We start from the raw sequence: 25,686 nt of genomic DNA on the forward strand, positions 1-25,686 counted from the left end.
TCGTATCAAATTACTATTATTAGTTGATATTCGAATTATTAAAAAAAAAATTGAACCGAATTGAATATTAAGATCGTATAAAAAACCGAATCACTAAATTGAACTGAATAGCATAAAAAGAACCAAATTGTGACATTGACATCTAATTTATGAACTGAAGTAAGTTAGTATAATTTGGTTCATGAACTCTCTATTACTGTTCAGTTTTTTTGACGCAGCTTTTTATTTTATTTTTGTTTTGACCTAGATGTAAACTTTTTTTTTTTCCTTTTTACTTTTTTCAAAATTGCAAAAGCATACGATAGATTTTAGTAAACTTTATTTCGAAGTATTCAAGATTTCAACAATTGAGTAAAAATATGATTTCAACCAATTGACGAAATTAAATATGAAAGTCTTGTTTGATTATACTTTTTTAAAGTTTTTTGTTTTTAAATACAAAGAATAAATTTTGTTCTTTCTTAATTTTTTGGGTGAGGGGGGATTCAGTGCCTCTTGAGGCCACTAATATTTGACGTTTGTGGATAAAATCTTATTCGAAAGAATCTCTCGATGACTAAGTGAGTGATATTGCTTACATTATGGTCTAGGGTAGGCACCAGTATGTTGCCTGAGATAGAAAAATTTGTTGAAGAATAATTTTAAAGATGACAATATTATTAAACTAATAATATAAAAAGCTAAATACTAGAGTAAAAATCCATCACAATATTATTAAACTAATAATATAAAAAGCTATTTGCTCGAATAAAAATGCATCACAACAATACAATTGTTTTAATAGACAAAACTGAAAGAGTCTTGTAACTTAATTAAAATTTCAAACGCGTCATTTATCTTTTTAATTGACAACATTGTCTTTCAGTGATTTTCCATCTAAAACTATGAAAAAATTTCATTATTTTAGCATTCTTTTGAAATTAAATTTGCCATTATATTTTTTTCCCTTATAATTTTTGCCATTTTGGACACATATTTCAATTTTAAGAAAAGCCAATCTTAATTTACTCTCTAAATTGTCAAGTTTGTGTATTTATTCTTTCACGTAAAATTCCATCACAAAATTCTATCTTTGTAGACTCCATGTGATTTTGATAACTACCCATGTTATATGCCACTTTCACGGTTACACAGACCTATCAAACAGAAAGCCATGATAAAAGAGTGAACAAAAACGAAAATAATTTTATTAATTCCACACATGGCTACAAAAATCAATTTATTTCACCTAACACTTGTGATTTATAAAGTAAAGTTTTATATTGAAGAATTAACATTTCCAGGAATGAATTTAACAGAAACACTATTGACACAATGACGTTCATCAGTTGGAACCTTAAAACCCTCTCCTTTGAATACATGACCCAAGTGTCCACCACATGCTGCACATGTTATCTCAGTCCTCCTACCATCTGGGTCAGGCTGAAAAATGTGAAATTATAAGGTTCCATTATTATTCACAATACAATTCTAAAGTTTCAACTAAATATTAACAAGGAAAATAGAATATTTAAAAAAACAAATTACTTACTGAGCGATTGATAGCTCCAGGAAAACCCTCGAAGAAAGCAGGCCAACCACAACCAGAATCAAATTTGGTTGAAGACTTGTAAAGTGGAGTTTCACAACCAGCACAATTGTAAATCCCTTCTTCAAATAACTTGTTGTATTCTCCAGTACCCTTCAATCTGCACATTTTCCCAATAAAACAAATTCATTAAATATCAAAAACATGTTCCATTTGATGATGCATACCCTAAAGCTCAAATTAAAACCCATTTTCGATTCCAAATTCCGATTGAGGAAATTACTTACTCAGTTCCTTTCTGACGGAGGATGCGAAACTGCTCGGGAGAAAGAATGGCACTCCATTCTTCCTCTGTTTTCTGAATTGGTGAAGGTGATGCTGATGCCATTGAATTCAATTTCGATACACATCGAAGAAGAATGAGTGCAATTGTATTTTATAGTGTAATCAAATCCAAACATTATAACGTAGATTTGTCTTGTTTCACTCGGACGATTCTCGTGAGAAAATGAACTTGGACGGAAAATTGGAGTGCAGAGCGAGGGAGGGGAATGCAATTATTGAACTAGGGCAACGTGGAATGCAATTATTGCCTTTACGAGGATAAATCGTAATTGGAACTTAAAAAAAAAAAGATTGCAATAAGTTAATTAAAGAAAAAAACAAGCTAAGCATAATTAAAATTACAATAATGCTATTCACACCCCCCAAATTGCTATTTACATCCCTCAAACTTAAAAAAAAATCAAAGTGGCCAAAATGCCCCTGTCATCAATATTACACATTTAATATCCCATAACTCCCATTCATCACACTCATAACTCACATATCAATACTCAAAATCATTTAATATCCAATAACTCCCATTTTTTTTTTGTGAATCTGGATATTTTACGTGAACTCGTACTGGAGTAGGTGAACTCAGATTGCGTATTAAATGGAGTTTGAAACATGAATCCTCATATTGTATGCAATCTGAATTCACGTACCCTACGTAAACTTAGATTGCGTAATCATTGAACGTACCCTACGTGAACTGAAATTGCGTACGTAAAAAAAAATTGAAAAATTGTTATGTACGTAAACTGCAATTCACGTAAGTTTACGCGAACTCAGTTCACGTATACATACGTTATTTCAATTCACGTAAGGTTTGGATTTTGAAATTTTGTCCACGTACGTTTCTGGGTTTTTGAAAAAAAAATTGCGTACGTCAATTGAATGTACGTTTCTGGGTTTAGGGCAACGAAGGTTGTCTTCTTCATCAAAAATGGAAACTACTTTCCTTCAATTTTCAGGCATTGTATTCTTAAATACATAAAACAAAACAACATAACACAATAAAAACAAAGAATGATTATTACTTACTTGATTCACAACAATGATAATAACTTGATGAACTTGGTTGATGATGATTGATGAACTTGGTTGATGATGATTGATGATTAATGATTGATGATGATGATTGATGAAAATGTTGGATGATGATTGATGATGAATATGAAGAAGATGAACAACAATGAAAATATGGAATGTAGAATGAAGAGGAAGAAGATGATAGGAATAAGTAATGTTATGAAGAAGATGAATGGAAGGGCATTTTGGGGATTTTGATTTTTTTTAAGTTTGAGGGGGTGTGAATAGCAATTTGGGGGGTGTGAATAGCATTATTGTTAAAATTAATAACCGCGCCACTCGTTTTCTCCCTCTTATAAAACATTGTATTGAAGTCTCCCAACTTGAAAATAGAGATAATAGGAGCACATATGGATTTAATTTATTTTAATTATTTGATTATTAATATAATTTAATTTTTTTAAACTAATTTTTATCTACTAGACTATAAGTTAGAAAAAATAATAAAAAAGATTTGTTATCAAAATAAGATAGAGTTGCTAATTTATTTAAAATAGACTATAAAGAAATTGTTAATATTATATATTTTTTTTACATCTACTTAACATTTTTTTATTGACTATATTTTGTTTAATTTTATTAATATAATATAATTTTTTTATTTATTAAAAAAAAAAAAACACCAACGTATCGTGTGCGACCTCCCTCCGATAATACGAAAAAGACTATATAATTTATTTTGAATAGGTTGTTCTGGTTGATTGAAGGTGGTTGGGTTTAATTTAGACGATTCATAGCCGTAAGTGCAGTGACGGTGCTCACTCTTTCATTCAACCTCAAACATTGGAACCACTCTTTCATTCACTTGATCTTCCACATTATTATTTATTAATTAATGAATTAATTCCATAGAAGTTAGAAGAAGATGAAGAAAAAGATTTCAACGTACCAGGGATTTGGGAAGGATTCAGGACCCGCTCAACCTCTTAAATCTCAACCTTCTTTCGGCCTCAACGATCCTTTTTCTCGCCCTTCTTCTTCTCCCATCATTACCCCACCCAGGTTCGTCAATTTTCTTTCCTTTCTTTCTCCTCAATTTTCTATTCTAATACCCTACAAGGTGCATTCTTTTTTTTCTTCAACTCTAATTCTAATTTTTAATCACATCATTACATTTATTCATGCTGTTAGCTGCTATATCATTTAGGTCTATTGTATTGTAGTGTATTGTATTGGATCAATGTTATTAACCACTATAAGTAGTGGTGGTGTAGTTTAACACCACTGCATAGGATTTAACCTAGATGGATTCATTGGAGAAATAATACGGATTAATTTGTGGTGGGAAACTGTCTTTCAAACTGAAAGGAATTTTTATTATACAACTACAAGTCTATAACACTAAGGATACTATGTGGTAGTGAATGTTGGGTAATGAATTACCACCACCAAAAACCAGTGTTACTTAAATGAGATTTTTGAGGTGGATATACAAGAAAAGTTAAGATTAGGAACATCTGAAAAACGTATTTGGGATAAAGTTGTTGTAGTCCCTATTGAGGAGAAGACTATAGAACTTTTTTTTGTGGGTGTTTTGGTTGCATGAGGAGACAAAAAATAAAAGTCCAATGTGAAAGTGGGAGAAATAGAAGATAGTTCAATCAAAAGGGAGTGGCAACTTGAGGAAAACTTCTGAAGAAACCTTAAAAGTTGACCTTACTCTTAATGGTTATGCTTTTTAACAAAGCCAAATGGCATTGCTTGATTCGTGCAAACGACTCTACCTAGTGGTATTAGGATTGAATTTTATTGCATGCCTGATTTTGTGCAATATTCATGCTAACTTAACATCTATGTAACAACTTCTGCGAGTGAGTTTAATTTAACCCTGAATTAATAGGATATGGAAAAATGAGTAATTCAATGCTGCCATACTAGAATTGGGAGAAAATGAGTAAACTACTGTGCTGCTGACATTCAGGATTTTGGGTAAAGTCCTAACAATTCTATGTACCCTGATAGATAACTTATGTTTCACCTTTGTTCAGAAAAAATATTCTCTTCTCATAGTTTACTACCTTGATAGATGTTTCATTACAAGTACATTATAGTTCATATTTTCTTTCAGATCTATTGAATCTTCTGGTTGGAGTGTTGGTCAGAATTTGTTGTATAACGATTTGGATGCCCAACCTCCTGAAAGGCCCACTACAGTCACAACATTTATAGCTTCGCGTGATTCCACAAGTGGTACTACAGCCAGAGTCTATAGATCTCCGAACCCAGAAAGAACTCGATCTCCTCCTGTATCATATGCAGATGTTGATGTTTTGAGGAACCCAGGTCCAACTGTCCCAAGAAATAAGTAAGAAGATAATATAGTCTTTAATAGTATACTATTTCTTTGTTAAACTTATGTATCAGGGCCGTTGCGTTGAGGTTCCCTTGTTTGGATTGAAATATCACATGCATAAACTAGACATATCAATACGCTGTTGTATAGACTAAACTTCTGTTATGCGGACTGGTTTTTAAATAATTATATCAGTTGCCTTTTGGTTATGAACTTTATCATGGAACACTTTTCAATGATAGATTCATCGTGACATTCTGGCCGAGGAAAGTCATTTTAGTTTTGACATTCTTCTGTTTACCTCCTTTGAGCTACAAGTTTTTAATATTTACCATGAACTGTCTTGCCTTGTGGCATTATCTTTTTTCTTCCACTCATTTATTTGAGGCCTTAGTTTGTGTTTTTCTGCTGATTGCTGTAGCCGCCCAAATTTTCTTACTGAAGAGCACGGTCACTCACTTCCTCTAAAATCAATATCACCTCCTTTGGTACCTGTGAATCATCAACCTGTTCAGAATTTTGAAGGTCCTTCTATATCTGTTCAGCAGTAAGTTTCAGATTATACTCTACTCTCCCTCCTTCCTTTAATGTATCTCTATTGGTTAGGTATCTCTATGTGCATTCAGGAATCAGAAAATTAAAATTGAAGTTGTTCTTAATCTCCATATATGTTAAATAATGAAATATTGCATTTTGTTCTATAAAATTATTTGTACTTCACGGAGATGTATTTTGCATGCATGACATTCCATGTTCTAGTTACAACACCAGTAGTAGGTTGGAGCCTTGCTGTATGATTGTTATTCTTGTTGTGATATGGCAGTGCTTTCATGCTTGGGCCAGCTGTACATTTGGATGCTTTAACTTAGGTAGTTTATGGGCTCCACAATTTGTGCCTCCTCTTTTTCTGTTAATTTCCAAACATTCATTGCATATCATTTGCTTCATCTAGATTTGCCCCGATGATCACAGCTCACAATTTATTAAAGATTCCGTACGTTGTTTCATTTTGAAATTTGGGCTTCTTATTTTTCTAAGTGATGTTGTTAAATGGAAGAGGCACGGTGTGGCTGTTTTGTGATAAAATGCCATACTAAGGCCATGACGTGGATGCTTTTCCAGGGCAGCTGGTATTTCCATGATGGAATGGCACCCATGGAAGCCATGGTGGAAATGGTGCTGAAATCAACTTGATAAAAAATAAAGGGAAAAGTTGGGTGAACAAGAAAAAAAAAGGATAACACAGATGTAACCAATTTTAAACCCTAAAATCATGTTTGACACCCAACTTGTGTACACATTTCTTCCATCTCTCTTGTGCTCTGCCATCTCTCTCCCACACATCTCTGGTCAATGACTCATCTCTGGCAAATCAGTTTTTGAGGTATATCCTTTTGCCGGCAAACTCTATTTTCTCATCCTTTATCGTCCTCCTTTTTTGCTTTGTATTTTCCAATTTTCTAATTCACTCCATTCATTTCTATTCCTCTATTATGTTCTGTACATCTATCTCTTTCCCTCGATCCCTCCCTATTTCTCTGTTGCTGTTCCGTTAACAGAATATTATCGTTGTTCTAGTTTTTCTCTTTGTTAAATCATTCTGTGACCTGACTCTGCCCTTTTGGTTCAGTGGTTCTCTATTTTCTTTTTTCTGTTTGTTGTTTTAGTATACTTCGCGAACGTGTGTGTTATGGCCACAATGCTTAAGGAGTAGGATATCTTATGTTTCTAAGTTTAGAATGCACAATCACTGGGGGACTAGGGTTGCTTCACATTATTCTAAAGTTAATCTATTATGTTGTGGACTAATGGTTGTCTCAAGTAATGCGCATGCAGAACTTTATTGTTTTTGTTATTGTGGTTGGTATGGGATGCCTCCTCTTAGATTTGCTTGCATTGATTAATGTTGTATTTATTCTTTATTTCCGAAGATCCTATGGTGACTATTGGTCGAAGTAGCCAATTGTACTATAGGGGCAAGGTTTTGTTATTATCTTTTGGCATACTGAAATTCTAATTGTATTTGCCTTAGATTAAGTTTTTATTTTTATTTTTAATTATACAGGCCCACTTTAGCTGGCAGCACATTGGATGGACATGCCAGTCTATCAGTCAATTATCCTAACTTTTCGGTTCCTCCTATCCAGTCCTCTGTCTCTCCGTATATTGATTCTCAGAATCCTCGACCTAGTTTTTCAAAAGAACTTAACAATCAAGGTTCAAAGAGAATTAGGACCCCTCCTTCAACATCTACCAACATAAGCGGGAATTTTAATGATGCTCATAAGGACTTTAGAAGGTAATGACATTACTTCTTGGAAGTTATTATTTTCCCTAGCCTATTCTTGTAATGACATTACCTGTTTTTTACCTAGCCTATCGTTGTAATGTAGTTATTATTTTGTCGTTACTTTTTGGTAGTTTGTTTGAGAAAATTGGATCATCATCATCAAAATTGTTAATTTGAAATACTCCATCAGAAGTCGCATATGTATCAAATGATTAGTATGATGTTTTAGATGCTTAGGTTGTAGTGGAATGTAATGTTTTTGTTGTTTGTCTATTTTTTCGGAAGTTATTAACAGGATTGAATGAAGAGTAAAAGCAAAAATTTAAAATCATGACACTGTCTTCACTTCACATATAACTTGATACATACAGCTAAAGAAAAGCAAAATGTGGTAAAGTCACCATTATTCATAAACAAAATATAACATCAAAATAAAAGTGATTATCAGATAAAGTAATTGGAGATTATTTTTAGAGATTTTTATGTGACGAAGAAGCTAATTTGTGTTTGTTTATAATAGTAAAAATCATTTTTTTAAATCTTGTTTCTCATATGCCACACTTATTAAAATCATATTTTTTTCATAAGCTATTAAGAATAGTTTAATTAGAAAAATTCATTTTTAAGATTCTGATTAATTTAAAAAGCTTAAACAAACATGATTAAAACCAATAAAAATGATTATTTCATTAAAAAAGTGTTTTTTTTTCTCTCTCAAATAATCTGTAACAAACGAACTCATAATGCGGCAAATTTTCTACTTTATGGGTACCAGTGGAAACTCATCCCTCCGTTCCACTCCCCTCCCCTCCCAAGTCTTAAATCTATCATCCAAATGGTGCAGTCAATTTACACCCACTCCTTTCCAGTAAGAGCTCAAATCTCTCTGAAGATAGTTAATCAACACTGTTCATATTCAGAATTCAATTTTTGTTTCATTCTATCAACTTTATCAAGTGTTAGAGAAATTTCATTATAAATAGAAACACTGGTTGAGTTGCAATGTAACATAGAAAGTTTATCATAACTTTTCATTGGGCATATGGGAAATTTACAAAACAAAATTCTTTGCATATGAAAATGATAGCCTATGTTTGTAACAATATAGTATAGCCTAGCAGGAAGCTATCATACTTTTTTGAGGTTAATGCTGTTGGCATTTTGAAAGATATGATTTAAGCTTGTTGGCGGCAGTGCATGTTCTGCTACTGTAGCAAATTAAACAGAGTGTGCATTTGTTGAGTCTGTTTTTACTTTTGTGGTTCCTCTTCCAGGCCTTCTATTTCTCCTCCTAGATTGGGAAGAACATCAAATGTTCCAAAGACCAACCCTCATTCTCAACTTCATCAAATATCTTTGCCATTTAGTGTTTCTGAAGCTGCTGGAAGCAGACCCATCTCCACTGCTCCTAAAAGGACAAGGTCACCTCCTCCATCATTTTCAGCGAGTGAAACCTTTGAAGGAAACTCTGTTTCCATGGAAGACAACTATGAACGGTAAGATATTAGGTCCAATAGCATCATTTCTAATGTACGTGTATTTTATCTTAAATTCAATTTTTAATGGTTTTTTATATTGTGTTGTCAGTGAAATGTTAGCCAAGGCAAAGCGTTTAGCTCGCTTCAAGGTAGACTTGAGCAAATCTGAACATAATAATGATGATGTTGCAGACCATACAGTGTCTGCAAATAGACATGAAGCGTATGTGTTAGAGAAGAAATATATGGGAGGGAATTTAATGGATTCAGCTGGCAACTTTACCAGTGGCCAAGGTGTTTCTGATAATGAAGGCCGGGAAACATCCAATGTTATTATCGGCATATGTCCAGATATGTGTCCTGGTATTTCTCTCAAGATTTAAAAATCTCCTAGTGAACCTGTAAAATTGTTATATTTTCATTTGATCTACAATTCAAACTCTACAATTAGTTTTTTCAAGAAGCTTTTGGAATTCTTTATGTATTTTTGGGTGGGAAAGTCCTGTTTGAGAGAAATCCAATGCAAATTTTGTTCGGTTTTTTAAGAGTGATGATGTTACACAGCCTGTAAAGTTTAGCGAAAATTGACAGAATTCACCTAGAGTCAAGGGTGGTTCTTGGATGGGTTGAAGTGATTGGGACTATTCATTCGTCCAATGCTTAATAGTAATAAGCATGCAAACTCATTATGGCAAAAATCTAGCTCTGTAAAATCTTCCTTCTTTTTATTGTCTTGTATTCTCACTCTGATAAGTGATAACTCTTATACCTTTATATGGGGAGGATAAGCATGTTTTAATTTCTTTTCTAATTCATTTGTGTTTCAGAGTCAGAGAGAGGAGAACGTGAAAGGAAAGGGGATCTTGACCAGTATGAACGCGTGGATGGAGATAGAAATGTGACCAGCAGACTTCTTGCAGTTAAGAAGGTGATTCTCATATTACTCATTCTTTTATTATCCTATGAAAGAAGAGAACATTACTTTTGTATATAATAATCCGAATCATGATTCATGACAGTATACTAGGACAGCAGAGAGGGAAGCCAACTTGATCCGACCGATGCCCATCCTGAAGAAGACAATCGGTTATCTGTTAACTTTGCTAGATCAGCCTTATGATGAGAGGTTTCTTGGCATATACAACTTCTTGTGGGACAGGATGAGAGCAATTCGGATGGACCTGAGGATGCAGCACATTTTCAATCAAGGAGCTATTACTATGCTGGAACAGATGGTGAGTCCTTGTAGCCATGTCCTTATTATCTGTTTGCAATAGCTGGAGTTCAAAGTCCATTGGCCTCGTAAGGACCACTTACTAATGAGAATATATAACTCCTGTTCGAAACCTAAAATATAGAAATATGTAACTCATACCTTCTGTGCTATTAAGTTTTAGCAGCATGAACTTATATCAATTAGAGTTCCTTCTTCGTTTGGAGTATGGTCATATTTATCTTGTTGCATCAACTGCCAATAAAGCCCCTTATGTTTTGAAGTTGGGCATCCGATGGTTTTGGTTTCCGAAATTTTCCTTTTGTTTTTAGTCATTTGTAATGTTGTGGAATTGCGACACTGCTTGTTAATAGTAACTTCAACATGCAGCACTTATCAGATATCTTGACTTTCCATTTTGTTTGGGTTATTCTGACATAGTATTAACATCAAGATTTGTGCCAAAATAAGCACCCACTCTTTTCTTGTAATAATAATGCATATGAGTACAAAAAGAAGTATCAGATGATTATAAAGACTAATGAGTTGAATTCCATTGTTTCAGATAAAATTACACATCATTGCAATGCATGAATTATGTGAATATACTAAAGGAGAGGGATTTTCCGAGGGCTTTGACGCTCACCTCAATATTGAACAGATGAACAAAGCTTCAGTTGAATTGTTCCAGATGTATGATGATCACAGAAAGAAAGGAGTGGATATTCCCACTGAAAAAGAGTTTCGAGGCTATTATGCTCTTCTCAAATTGGATAAGCACCCTGGTTATAAAGTAAGTGGCCTCTGTAGTATTTTGACTTTTAATGTTTCATTTGCAATTGCAATACAAAATCTAAATAAATGAGCAATTTATGCTAGGTTGAACCTGCAGAGCTCTCCCTTGATCTTGCAAAGATGACTCCAGAGATAAGGCAGACACCAGAAGTTCTATTTGCCCGCAATGTAGCAAGGTTGTGATTCTCATAAAAGTTGTTACTTTGTTATCTTGGTTGTAAACTTGTAGTCTGACCTTTCCTTTCCTCGTTTATTTTTTGCAGAGCTTGCAGAACTGGTAATTTTATTGCCTTCTTTCGGCTTGCAAGAAAAGCAACTTATCTTCAAGCATGTCTAATGCATGCTCACTTTGCAAAGGTATTGGATATTCTTTTCTATTTATTTTATGCTCAACAAAGACACTGAATTGTACTTTTCCATGAACTACATAGTGCTGCCATGTATAGATTGGGCATGCTTTTAGTCAACCATTGAATGAAAATTTAAGATATTGCTTAAGGTTATCAGAGGCAAACTGATTACATGATATGCTGTTCACAATCAATTACGTGATAAATGACTAATTTCATGCTTAAAGACTTGATTTTTCTAGCATGATTTTGTATAAAATATCTGTCTCAAAGTCCTTAATTTTTGAAGGATGACTGAGTAAGATTAATTTGAGTTTATGTTGAATCTGCTATGCATAGGTGGAAATAAATTTCTGGAATTCACTTTAGTTATGTTTTGGTAATTATGTGACTAAGCTACAATTCTACATTTGATTTGAAATCCTAACCTTTATGTTTTTTGCCACTTTTATCAGTTGCGTGCCCAAGCACTTGCTTCTCTACATTGTGGTCTACAGAATAACCAAGGTCTTCCTGTTGCTCATGTTGCTAACTGGCTTGCTATGGAGGTATATTTCATGGATAGATGTGGATGAGTGCTGCATTTTTTTCCACTTCTTTACGTGTTGTAGCAGGTTTTTCCATGTTCGTATAGTGATCTTTGTCTTTTTATATTAGGATGAGGATATTGAGGGCCTTTTGGAGTATCATGGGTTCTTGATAAAAGCATTTGGAGAACCATACATGGTGAAGGAAGGCCTGTTTCTCAATGCTGATACTGAATACCCCATAAAGTGTTCCAAACTTGTGCACAAGAAAAGGTCTGGGACGATAGTTGAGGATGTTTCACCCTTAATTCATGCCGAATCACCACCTGTTGGGACTACAAAAGAGATTCAGATGACAAAAGCATACAAGTATGAGCCCCAAAAAGATTTAGCTTCTGAAAATGATAGTTCTGTCCAGAAGCTTGATGTGGAAATTCCAGAGTCTGAAACCATTTTCTCCCCAAAGGATAGTAAACCAGTAGAGGCATTTGAAGACATGCACGAAGTTCAGGACAGTGCTAAAGATTATGATATGGCTAGTGCTCATCCTTCACCATTGAGATTCCCCTTTGATAATATTATGCCTGAACCGCAACATGCAAGAAGTGGTGGGACGAGTACCAATTCTTATATGATTGTTGAAGCCTCGCCAAGGAGAAACCCGCCCTCTAATGTGGATGCCAAACCATTGGAGATTACACCAAAAACTGTTCCACCGGAAAATTCATTAGCTTATAGCTTTTCTTTGCCACCTCCTGCGACCCAGAATGTATCCAAAAACGATTCTCTGTTTATTCACCAAGAACATGAAGTTGAAATTCATGAAGTTAGAGAAAGTTGTCACGATGAAGAAGTTGCTGAGGCCAAGCTGAAGTTGTTCTTAAGGTTTTCATGCCTTGTTCCATTATACAATTTTAGGGCTTTGACATATGAATTAGTCATATAATCTTATTTTTAAGTCATTATGCTTAATAATCAACTCTATTCTTGTTTGCTCTGTTAGGTTATGGAGGAGACGAGCGTCAAAATTAAAGATGTTACGGGAAGAGAAGCAATTAGCATCAAATGCTGCACTGGACTCGTTACCATTGGGCCCCCCAATTCGACATTGTATAGAAGTAAGTTTGATAGAGTTTTGTGAATATTTCAGTGCAGTGCTATTTGCAAGGAGAGAGGCATTGGGATTGGGAGTAAAATAAAAAATGATTGCTTCTAATGGAGTTTCGTTTAAAAAAATATGACCGGGAATAATGAGATTTTTTCCTTTACCATTGGATTGATGCCCACGTGGGATACAATGATCCCTTCACTGCAATAATGAGAGCCACACTTGTGGGTGATTATTGTAAATCCCCTATCCTTGATCATAGTCAGCTTCTCCTCCTCACCCACTAAGTCGATTGCTCGAAACACTTCTTTGGGGTTTTTGGGCCTTATTCTACATTTCACCTTTTGTTGCAAACCACCAAGATAGTTTTTGAATGGAAGATGGTTGGGCCACCAACACCTTGAAGTCTTGCACAGACTCCTCCACATATGTTGTTTGGCTTAGATAGATAATTACTCATTTCCCAAATTTCTTCCTCCAAAACATTGGATCAAAAGTCAAAGTCAGCCCTTCCCAATTCAACTAAGGCTTCCTTTTGTGCAAGCATTGGAACCAGTGCACTGTTTTCTCTTCCATGTGATGAACACCAACTGCCTTTCTGACTGGGTTTGATCTGTTGTATCTCTAGATTTTTCTCTACATGGCAACCTACCCCAAGAGGTCGTTCTTTCATAAGTAGGAAGTTCCACCTTCCCAAGAGCGACGGTTGATCTGCTTGGTTGGCTGGGGTAGAACCACCTTCCACAGAGGTTGATTCACGGTATTTTCACCATGCCAATCAATGTCCTGTTTCTGCATCAACCTACTCAATAGCTGTTTGACCTCATCAACTCCAACCTCACTCATTCTTGATTTCTTAGAGCTGAGAACGTGGTTGCTGGTCATAATCAAGATATTCTCGCTAACAATGGCTCCCGCTGGTTGGACCACTTGGAATTCAGAGAAATTGGAATGCAAATTGATAGAAAGAATCAAAAGAACTGAACTGTTCTATTGAAACTGAACAGAAGATGGAGAATATAATTTTCTTGAGGGGTTTCCTTCCACACAAACGCTATCAAATCACGGGATGTCACTCCATATTCTGATTTCCCCTATATATATATATATATATATATATATATATATATATATATATTTAATCTCTTCTAACTAACTAACTAATTAAGGGTAGCTGACAAAAAGAACAGCTGCCCTAATGATACACCCTAGAAAAATCATGTTAATTTCTAATTGGACATTTTAGCTAATGACCTCTTGCTCACCACTTTCAAATTCTGCACCAACATAAATATCATTTAGCAATATTCATTTGCTGTATTAGGAAGTTTTTATGACTAGCTATTGCTGACTTGATTTATTTAATGGTCCCTTTTTTTTTATGTAGAAACCTGCTAACTTTGACAAGTTCAACATTGATATAATGATGAGGGAGAGATATGAAAAACAGGAAAACTCATGGTCAAGACTTAATGTTTCTGATATAGTTGGTGATACACTAGGCAGAAGTAATCCAGATGATAAATGCTTGTGCTGGAAAATTATTCTATGCTCTCAGATGAGCAACAGTACAGATGAAGTGGGAACAGCAGGCTTGTGGTTAACCTCAAAGTTAATGCCTTCTAGCGATGATGATGTGGTGATTTCATCTCCTGGCTTGGTAATATGGAGGAAATGGATTCCTAGTCAATCAGACATTGATCCTACCTGCTGCCTCTCTGTAATTAGAGATACATCAGTTGGTAATCAAGATGAGGTACTATCAGGGGCAAGTGGAGTTTTGTTTGTAGTGTGTGAGAGCATCTCATGGAAACGTCAGCGAGCTCATCTCCATAATCTTTTGACGTCAATACCTTCTGGGGCCTGCTTGCCTCTGCTGATCCTATCTGGAGGCTCGTACAACGAAAGGTCCTCTTCTGTTATAATCAATGAGCTGGCCCTTCAAGACATTGATAAATCGAGGGTTAGTAGCTTTCTGCTTGTTTACCTCAGGGAAAACCAGCAGGTGAAACACTTGGATGGATTTTTCAGTGATGCACGATTAAGAGAAGGCCTGCAATGGCTGGCAGATGAATCACCCTTGCAACCCAACCTCCAAAGTGTGAAAATACGAGAACTTGTTCAGACACACATTAGTTATTTCTCTGGGGTGCAGGACATTATTAATAACGCCAAGTTGAACCCTAATGACTGCATCTCATTGTTCAATAAAGCCTTGAACTGTTCAATGCAGGAGATTATTGCTGCTGCTGATTCAAATCCTGCTGGTTGGCCATGTCCAGAGATTGATTTACTTGACAAGTCTTTTGATGAAGATAGAGTAGTAAGAAGGTACTTGCCAACTTCGAGATGGAGCTCAAATGTGAAAACTCAACTAATCATTTGTGCTTTGCAAAACTGTATGCTCCCTATGTTTACCGATGATTTATCATGGTTGGCCAGAGGTTCGAAAATTGGGCAGGAGATTGAGAACCAGAGGGTACAGCTTGAGAATTACTTGATCCAGTACCTGACTCATACTAGTAATTTTATGGGAATTTCGTTGGCAGTAAAAGAGGCACGTGTCATTATACAAACATGTGCTAGACTTGAGCTGTGTGGCTCAAGCTATCGTGTAGTTCCTCATTGGGGTATGATTTTTCGTCGAATTTTTAACTGGCGATTAATGGGTCTATCTAATAGGGAAATCTCCTCGGCTTACATCTCAGAATGTCATCATCATGTTGCTTCTCAAAATGTGGGCTTTGAACCATGGTTATCCTTGTCTTATTATCCAGATATATCTTTAGATGAAATAATCAGTGTTAGCTGCAATTCTCTTCTTCCTACTAACGACGTGCGGCCAAGGCCGGAAGCACTTCAACATCTTTCACCGATGAATTTTGATGACGAAACTACTAACTCGAGGGATGCTGAAAGAAATTTTGGACTTGATGAATTGCCTAGCATGAACACAGCTAGCACATATGGTATAAACAACGCTAAAAGTGAAGCTTTAATGAGTAGGAAACCAAGCAAAGAAGCTGAGAAGTTAAGCAAACTATTGGAGCAATGTAATTTGCTGCAGGATGGTATAGATAAAAAGCTGTCTGTATATTTTTGATGGGAACATATATTTTTATGTTGTCGTATGTATCTTCAACTAAAGTAATATTAATAGAATGCTGGTTTAGATCAAATTTTGGGAAAGTAAATTATTACTTCCTCCGTCTTGTTAGAAGTATCGTTTAAGATAACGTACATTTTTTTCAAAAAACTAATATGTTAAAATTACAATACTATTATAAAAAAAAGTAAAACTTCGTATTAAGTAGTTAAGAAATTAGGCACATAAGACTATATAAATAAATAAATGAAGTTATTAATAGAAATATAATAAATATAAATAATTTGAGACATAAATCAAATTCGCAAACAAGATATCCACTAAATAATATAGAATATATCTTACGAATTTTAAAAAATGCTAAAAATATATAAATTTTGTTACGTAACTTTCTAAAGGATCAGTTACGTAAGCTTCTGTAAATAATATACTCCCTCCTAAATTATATATTTCATTCTAGTAAACTATATTGTCACAAATAATGTCATTGTATAATACCATTAATTTGTGTTTATTATTCTATCTTTTTTCAATTATTTTAATTTATGTTTCTTATACCATTAATAGAGGGTACTTATATAAAATAATTTATATCTTTTATACAATATTAAGTCTACTTTTTAATTTGTGTGAAATTATTAAAATGACATCCAATTTAGAACACAGAGTAGAATGCATCCATATAAAACATTAAATATATGATACATCCATATAGAGCATTGAAATCATTCTATCTTAATTAGTTACCTCATTCTTTAAAATAAATCTCATTTTATAGAATTATCTTTAAAATTATATATTATATTCATTTTTGTTGCCAAATAGTATTTAACCATATGGATGATTTTTGTTGAATTTAAAATACTATAAGATAAAAACCTAAACATGTATATCAATTTAAAATGATTTCAATTTTGCCAAAAATATTCTATCTTAAAATGATTATAAAAGTATATGTGAAAGAGCAAGCTATCTAATCATTTTAATTTTTTTTTTTATAATCAACAATAAATACTATAATAAGATAAGATAAATAAATCGATTCTCTCTTTAATGATAAACTTATAAAAATAATATTAAATATTTAATAATATTACTTTTATTAACTTTATTATTTCAGTAATTTAGTCTACAAAATTTTATATTTAAAGTCACGTGTAATATAATTCAAGAATATTATTTTTAGTTTTGAAAGTACAATTTCATTGATAACCGCAAAAAACATTGATATATTAAGGGATCTGAATTTGAATTAAGAATGATTAAAGATATAATTAATTTTATATTTAACGAAACACTCTAAATAATTAATAAAATATATGTTAGATACGTGATTAGTAACATATCAATATCTTTTAATAGGTCTTTAATTATAATGGTACTTTCCATCTCTTTTAAGTTAAAAAAAGAAACTTTTAATATTTAATGAGTACTCTAATTAATTATTATATAACATATATATGTATTTGTGTAATTAAAATATCCCTCTATTATTATTTTTTTTTTAAAAGTTGTTTTTAAAAAAAGAATAGAAAAAATGTGAACATACTGTCTTTGTCTCACATTAAAAACAGGAAAATCCATTATTCGACTAATATACAATTGGTTTACAAAGGGCTCATACTCTATCATCATCTTTTATTTAAAAATCGATTTAATTTTAAATACTACCGAATAACATAAGAAAGCTACACTCCAAAACCAGAGCTTGTCAATCTAATTCATTATACAAACTTCAAATATTAAACAATAAGAATCAGTAGCTGCAACTCTTGTTTTGGGGCTTCCCATCAAACATGCATGAGCTTGCATCATGGCAAGGAAAAACTTAGAAGAACCCTCTCTATTCAATAGTAGTCTTTCTGAATCCTATAATTCTTATAAACATGAAGTATTAACTTAAAGATAATCAAATCAATAGAGATTTCATAGTAAAACATATCATGTCAATTTTTTTTTTACTCAATGTCAGTAAAAATGGTTTCATGTCTTTCTCATTGTTATTCCTCGTATAAATAGAGATTATAGTCTATACAGGTAATTACAACAAGTAATTACAATTAACGAGACCAAATCAATTTCTGATTTGTGTAACTTATTCTAGGGACAAATTGATAAATATAATTAATGAAATTAATCAATTCTTGATTCACATCCCTCCTCAAATTGATGCGGTTGGTCAAGTAGCATCAATTTGTTAACAAGAAACTGATGGCGCGAACGAGAAACAACTTTAGTATGAAAATCTGCAATCTGCAATTGAGTGTTGACATGAGGAAGTGAAATAACATGATTATCATAGGCTCCCTAATAGAATGACAATCTACTTCAATGTGCTTTGTGCGCTCGTGACAAACATGATTAACAACAATTTGAATGACACTTGTATTGTCAGCATAGAGAGATGTTGGCTCTGTTTGAGGAAATCCAAGTTCATACAAAAAGACCACGAAGCCAAATTATTTCAGAACAAGCAGTAGACATGGCACAATACTCGAATTCAGTAGAGGATTTAGAGATTCTTGATTGCTTCTTATTTTCCATGAAATCAACGAAGAACCAATGAACATGCACCAATTGGTGACAAAGCGCCAAGTGTCAGGACACCCGACTCAATCAGCATCACTGTAAGCAATCAATGTAGGAGGTGTCCCAATAGGAAAGAACAAACCTCAGTGAGAGGTACCTTTCAAGTAGCGAATTATACGAAGACCAATTGCTAAGTGAAGATGACGATGAGAGTGCATAAACTGACTTACCTGTTGGACAACAAACGATATGTCAGGTCGAGTAATGGTCAAGTAATTAAGACTACCCAAGAACTTCCGATACAATAGAGGATCGATCAAAAGGGCGCCCTCATCATAATGGTATTTAATATTAACTTCAAGAGGAGTATCCACCGGGTTAGCTGATTGGAGGCCAGCCATAAAAATCAAGTCCATGGCATACTTATGCTGATGGAATTGAAGAAGAAGAAGAAGAAGAAGAAGAAGAAGAAGAAGAAGAAGAAGAAGAAGAAGAAGAAGAAGAAGAAGAAGAAGAAGAAGAAGAAGAAGAAGAAGAAGAAGAAGAAGAAGAAGAAGAAGAAGAAGAAGAAGAAGAAGAAGAAGAAGAAGAAGAAGAAGAAGAAGAAGAAGAAGAAGAAGAAGAAGAAGAAGAAGAAGAAGAAGAAGAAGAAGAAGAAGAAGAAGAAGAAGAAGAAGAAGAAGAAGAAGAAGAAGAAGAAGAAGAAGAAGAAGAAGAAGAAGAAGAAGAAGAAGAAGAAGAAGAAGAAGAAGAAGAAGAAGAAGAAGAAGAAGAAGAAGAAGAAGAAGAAGAAGAAGAAGAAGAAGAAGAAGAAGAAGAAGAAGAAGAAGAAGAAGAAGAAGAAGAAGAAGAAGAAGAAGAAGAAGAAGAAGAAGAAGAAGAAGAAGAAGAAGAAGAAGAAGAAGAAGAAGAAGAAGAAGAAGAAGAAGAAGAAGAAGAAGAAGAAGAAGAAGAAGAAGAAGAAGAAGAAGAAGAAGAAGAAGAAGAAGAAGAAGAAGAAGAAGAAGAAGAAGAAGAAGAAGAAGAAGAAGAAGAAGAAGAAGAAGAAGAAGAAGAAGAAGAAGAAGAAGAAGAAGAAGAAGAAGAAGAAGAAGAAGAAGAAGAAGAAGAAGAAGAAGAAGAAGAAGAAGAAGAAGAAGAAGAAGAAGAAGAAGAAGAAGAAGAAGAAGAAGAAGAAGAAGAAGAAGAAGAAGAAGAAGAAGAAGAAGAAGAAGAAGAAGAAGAAGAAGAAGAAGAAGAAGAAGAAGAAGAAGAAGAAGAAGAAGAAGAAGAAGAAGAAGAAGAAGAAGAAGAAGAAGAAGAAGAAGAAGAAGAAGAAGAAGAAGAAGAAGAAGAAGAAGAAGAAGAAGAAGAAGAAGAAGAAGAAGAAGAAGAAGAAGAAGAAGAAGAAGAAGAAGAAGAAGAAGAAGAAGAAGAAGAAGAAGAAGAAGAAGAAGAAGAAGAAGAAGAAGAGAGGAGTCATATTGACTTTGAGTAAAAGAAAACCCAAGTAAAGTGGAACGAAACTTCTCATATATTGCTCTGCGAGCCTGTTTCAAACCATACAGGGAGCGTTTAAGTTTGCACACACCCTTAGATGAAGAGAATAGGCCCTGAGGAGGAGTCATATAAATATCTTCAGTCAGATCACCATGAATAAATGCATTCTTCACATCCATCTAATGAAAAATCCACCCACTAGAAGCAGCTACATAGAGCACAGTTCGAACAATTGTCATTTTGACAACGGGTGCAAATGCCTCGTCATAATCAATGTAATATTCCGGCTTGTTTTCTAAGGCAATCAATCGAGCCTTGTAACGGTTGAGGGAACCATCAGAATTCATTTTCACATAATACACCCAACCTATGGGCTTGATATGAGGAGGACAAGAGACAATATCCCATGTGAAATTGTCTTGGAGAGCCTGAAATTCCTCATTCATTGCGTTTATCCATCACACATCTTTAACGGCCTATGAGTAGCAAGTAGGAATAGAGATGCTCAAGAGAGAGGCATATAGAGAAGTATGTGAAGAAATATACTTGTCTAGTGAATATCTATCAGGTGCTCGAGATGCTCTACTAGAACGCCATGGTGTAACAGCTACAGGATCAGGTGGCGGATCAGTGTCGGAAAGAGGGATAGGAACTTGTTGTTTGTGTTTTCTAACATATACACTGTTCGATTTAAAATGTTCTATAGATTGGTGCATAATAGCAAAGTTTGGAAACATAGCAAAATCATTCATGGAAGGAGTAAGGCAAGAAAACATAAATTGATTATAAAAAATGGCACATTCCTAGAAATGCAGAAACGATGGTTACAAACATCATAACACACAAAACCTTATGAGATTTCCTATACCCCATAAATGCACATTGAACAAATTGTCCTCCAAGCTTATATCTTTCAAACTGAGGTAGGTGAACAAACCATACACATCCAAAAGAATGTAAAACATTATAATAAGAATGAGTTTTAAAAATACGAAAGAAAGGAGAGTAAAGATCAATAACCGTAGAAGGAAGGCGATTGATCAAAAAAACTATTGTGGATAGAGCCTCTACCCAAAACCTAGTGGGTACGGAAGCTTGGAGAATTAAGGCGCGCGTCACATCAAGCAAATGACGATTTTTACGTTTTGCCATTTCATATTGTTGGGGGGTATTGGAACAAGAACGTTAAAAAAAATGCCTTTTTGTGGAAGGTACTCCTGAAACTCATGAGACATATATTCACCACCAGAGTCATAGAGAAAAATTTTAATAGTTGTTTGAAATTGATTTTTAACATATGTCGAAACTTTCTTAAACATAGAAAATACTTCATATTTAGATCGAATAAAATATATCCAAGTAAACGACTATAATAATCAATATATGTGACAAAATATTTATAGTGGACATGAGAAGTGATACGAGACATACCCCACACATTACTATGAATCATCTCAAAATAAGTGGAGGCACGATGAGCACCAGAGGAAAAAAAGTGTTTTACTTTTAGCTAATTTGCAAACAGAACACGAAACAAATATAGTAGAAACAATATGTTTATTTTTCAAAAAACCAGTCTTAAATAAATGAGACAAAACAACAGAGTTTGGATGATCCAATTTTATATGTCAATCCTCATGACAACTCAAAACATTATTGAAAGTAAGAGATAAATGACCGAAAATAAACTGGAGTGGGAACAACCTTCCTACTTCAAGCTCCTTCGCGATCACCAAACTGAGAGAAATTAACATTACAATTTTATCCACCTGTTGACTAACACACAATAAATTGGAAGGAAGTATGGGTGATACAAGCACATTCCAAAAATTAGAATTGATGTTACCAACATTCGTAATGGGGAGGGTATTACCATCAGCAATTTGAATTTGCTGACTGCCGTGATAAGAATGTAAATTATGCAAATACGCAGACGAACCTGTCATGTGATTCGATGCACCAGAATCAAGAAACAGTGGATGAGAAACATCATAAGACTTACCCTGAATGGCCAAGGCTGAAAGGGAAGAAAGTACCATTTGTTGAATCATTTCAGACTGAATGGTACTTCCCTCGTATGCACCACTGGAAGAAGGACCAACTACAGGTCTTGTCGTGGCATGTAATGCCTGCACCGAACATTGTGTGGGTCGTGGGGGACGTGTGAGATAGTCAGAGATGAGATGACCCTATTGTTCGCAGTAATTACAAAAATTCTTACTGCAACTACGAGCAATATGTCCAAATTGGTTGCATGAGAAGCATTGGACCTATCGCATATCATGACATTTACCTCTACTCTGGGCAGCATATGCAACCGTCACAAGTTCAAAAACAACAACATCAAAGACATGATTCCTTGAGTAAGAAGACGTTGCTCCTCCCTGAGAAGCTCACCAACACATGTATCCAAAGAGGGAACGAGACTCATATTCAGTAAAGCACCTCTAACAGCCTCAAATTTCGGGCGAAGCTTTATGAGAAATTGATCCCTCCTACTGGTATTGTAGACAGCTTGGACATCAACGAGAGAAGTCTTAGGAACATCAACATGTATAATGGTAGAGTGTTATGTCCACAAATTTAAAAAATCAGAATAGTATTCCTGAACAGACAAATTACCCTGTTTGTAATTGGCTATCTCTAGCTCCAACTGAAAATGCTTGACTGTATTGTCCTGGTTGTAAATACGCTTCAAATAATTCGACATTTCTTGGGCAGTTGAGAAAGAACGCAAGTTATTGATCATTTGAGGATCAATAGTACTAAGAATCCAAGAAATAATTTGAGCATCTTTGATTTCTCATGCGTCTAAAGCAACTATCTATGTTGGTGCCTTAGAAACCCCATCCAAGTGACTCCATAATCCTTTCCCTTTGACATACATCTTGAGTTGAAATTTCTAAGTAGCGTAGTTCTTGCAGGTGAAGCGAACACAAAACTGATCTCTTTCTTTTTCCAAAGCCATGAAAACCAATATTATTGTAGCCAACAACAAAATGGATTGGACAATAATACGTGAACATAAAAGAATCACAACTTGTACTGGTGAACAGAGGTTGGAATCTAACACGTGCACAGACTTAGACTTTCGAACATGAATAAGTGAAAAAATACAATCACGAGCCAAAATCGAAGTAGAAATCAGAAACGCAAGGGAACAAATTCGACGAACAGATTTGATCCCAGAATCACAAATTGAAGCATAAATTCAATTGCGACCAAGGAGAATCAGATTGCAAGTAAGAGTTACGAACAATGACAATCGAGACCAAGAAAGCAGAAAGGGATTTCGAAAAATTCGAAAACCTAAACTCCAAGAAATTTAGGATCGTCACAAGCTGATACCATGTCAGTAAAAATGGCTTCATGCCTTTCTCATTGTTATTCCTCGTATAAATAGAGATTATAGTCTATATAGGTAATTACAACAAATAGTTACAATTAATGAGAACAAATCAATTTTTGATTTGTGTAACTTATTCTAGGGATAAATTGATAAATATAATGAATGAGATTAATCAATTTCTGATTAACACTCACCATATAAAATAATTAGCAGCCATTTAGTCTCCTATATTTAGAAGAATTATACGATTGATGATACTCAAATTTTACCTCTAAATAGAATATTTGAGCAGGGCCAGCCCTATTCCCTAATTCTAGCTCACTAGCTCCAAACACACTACGTTTTATATCTGGTTTTGCTAACTGCATTCAAACATGGTAACACAATAAACTACCACTTCCTAAATGATCAATAGACCATATTTATGATATGAACTTGTGGAATAAGGTTGGAATGGAAGTCACACCCTATTTAACTCAAACTTGTCATATAAGTGTCTATTAATTCCCTTTAAACCTTCAAAACTGAGCTTCTAAGCTCAAATAAACTTCCTAAGGCCCCTTCAATCCATGTTTTGGCAAAAAGCATCCTCTTATACGATAGATATATTGAGTGTCAAATCCCAAAGTAATTGGATTCAATTTTTCATATCTCATGAAACACTGTTTTGATGTTCTTCCTTAGTTCTCCCTTTTAGGAGGTGTCAATTAATTTGACTACTACTATTTGATAGTCATCTCCTAAACCAACTTAAATACTGCTCAAGAGTTTCAACTAGTTTTACATATTTAATATCATCTTTTGTTGTCGTATATATCTTTAACCAAAGTAATATTAATACAATGCTCGTTTACATGAAATTTTGTGAAAGTAAATTATTACTTCATCTGTCTTGTTATAAGTATCGTTTAAGATAACGTACACTTTTTTTAAAAAAACTAATGTATTAGAATTACAACACTATTATAAAAAAAAGTAAAACTTCATATTAATTAAGTGCTAGTAGTTCAGAAATTAGCCGCATAGATTATATAGATAAATAAATGGAGGTATTAATAGAAATATAATAAATATAAATAATTTGAGACATAAATATTACAAAATTCAAGTCTAAAGAAAAAAAATATAAATAATTTTGAACCAAATTCGCAAACAAGATATCCAATAAATAATATAGAGTATATCTTACGAAGTTTAAAAAACATAAAAAAGTATATAATTTTGTTATGTAACTTCAGAAGTGATCAGTTACATAAGCTTCTGGAAATGACATACTTCCTCTTAAATTATATATTTCATTCTAGTAAAATATATTGTCACAAATAATGTCATAGTATAATACCATTAATTTGTGTTTATTATTCTATCTTTTTTCAATTCTTTTAATTTATATTTCTTATACCATTAACAGATGGTACTTTTGTAAAATAACTTATAATTTTTATTTTTTATATAATATTAACTCTATTTTTTAATTTGTGTGAAATTGTCAAAATGACATCCAATTTAAAACGGAGTAGAATGAATCCATATAAAAGCTTCATTAAATATATAATACATCCATATAGAGCATTAAAATCATTCTATCTTAATTACTTACCTCATTCTTAAAAAAAATATTATCTCATTTTATAAAATTATTTTTAAAATTGTAATTAAATTCATTTTTGTTACCAAATAGTGCTAATAAGTTTAAATTTTTTTATAATCAACAATAAATACTATAACAGGATAGATAAATTGACCCTCTCTATGATGATAAACTTATAAAAATAATATCAATTATTTAAGATTGCTACTTCTACTAACTTTATTATCTCCTGATTTAGTCTACAAAATCCTATATTTAGAGCCATGTGTAATATAATTCAAGAATTTAAATTTGTTTGGTTTTGTAATGGATAAAACAACTTGTTTTTAGTTTTGAAAGTACAATTTAATTAGTAGCTGCAAAGACATTGATATTCAAGAACTTAAGTTTGAACTCAAAAAATTTCATTTCTCCACATTTAAAGTGTGTGAATATTACTAAGAAAAAAAAATTGTTTCCATCCATGAGGTTTGGCTTAGTTGAAAACCAAACTACATGTGACCATACTTTCGCTCAATACCTCTGCATTAGTAGTATTAGAGCTTCAACATCAAACCATTTTTCTTTTACAAGAACTATGAATTTCTAAAACCCATATTTTTTGCATTTAAATATATATGAAAGTCTCTCTTAA

General features: G+C 33.6%; 2 protein-coding genes across 4 annotated transcripts; one reads left to right on the forward strand and one right to left on the reverse strand.

Annotated features, from left to right (window-relative positions):
• Nucleotides 1-1,165: 1,165 nt before the first annotated feature.
• On the reverse strand, nt 1,166-2,106 carry LOC101507845 (peptide methionine sulfoxide reductase B5-like). The gene is made up of 3 exons (XM_004486035.4): nt 1,816-2,106; nt 1,532-1,688; nt 1,166-1,422 (listed from the first exon to the last, which is right to left on the reverse strand). Exons 1-3 carry the CDS (start codon nt 1,914-1,916, stop codon nt 1,258-1,260), a joined length of 423 nt encoding a protein of 140 aa, XP_004486092.1. The 5' UTR covers nt 1,917-2,106; the 3' UTR covers nt 1,166-1,257.
• A 1,502-nt stretch (nt 2,107-3,608) lies between these two features.
• Nucleotides 3,609-16,177, forward strand: LOC101507112 (SAC3 family protein B). Of its 3 annotated transcripts, XM_004486032.3 has the most exons (15): nt 3,609-3,946; nt 5,013-5,249; nt 5,659-5,784; nt 7,303-7,536; nt 8,802-9,023; nt 9,115-9,368; nt 9,833-9,933; nt 10,025-10,240; nt 10,784-11,011; nt 11,098-11,189; nt 11,277-11,370; nt 11,819-11,911; nt 12,021-12,775; nt 12,894-13,008; nt 14,386-16,177. In XM_004486032.3, the coding sequence occupies exons 1-15, from the start codon at nt 3,810-3,812 to the stop codon at nt 16,099-16,101; spliced, it is 4,620 nt and encodes a 1,539-aa protein (XP_004486089.1). In that variant the 5' UTR covers nt 3,609-3,809; the 3' UTR covers nt 16,102-16,177. The 3 variants fall into 3 exon arrangements, with proteins under 3 accessions (XP_004486089.1, XP_004486090.1, XP_027186573.1); XM_004486033.3 differs by lacking the exon at nt 5,659-5,784; XM_027330772.2 differs by lacking the exons at nt 5,013-5,249; nt 5,659-5,784; nt 7,303-7,536.
• Nucleotides 16,178-25,686: the final 9,509 nt, after the last annotated feature.

The sequence above is a fragment of the Cicer arietinum genome, chromosome 1 (assembly GCF_000331145.2).
Source record: "Cicer arietinum cultivar CDC Frontier isolate Library 1 chromosome 1, Cicar.CDCFrontier_v2.0, whole genome shotgun sequence".
Taxonomy (NCBI): domain Eukaryota; kingdom Viridiplantae; phylum Streptophyta; class Magnoliopsida; order Fabales; family Fabaceae; genus Cicer; species Cicer arietinum.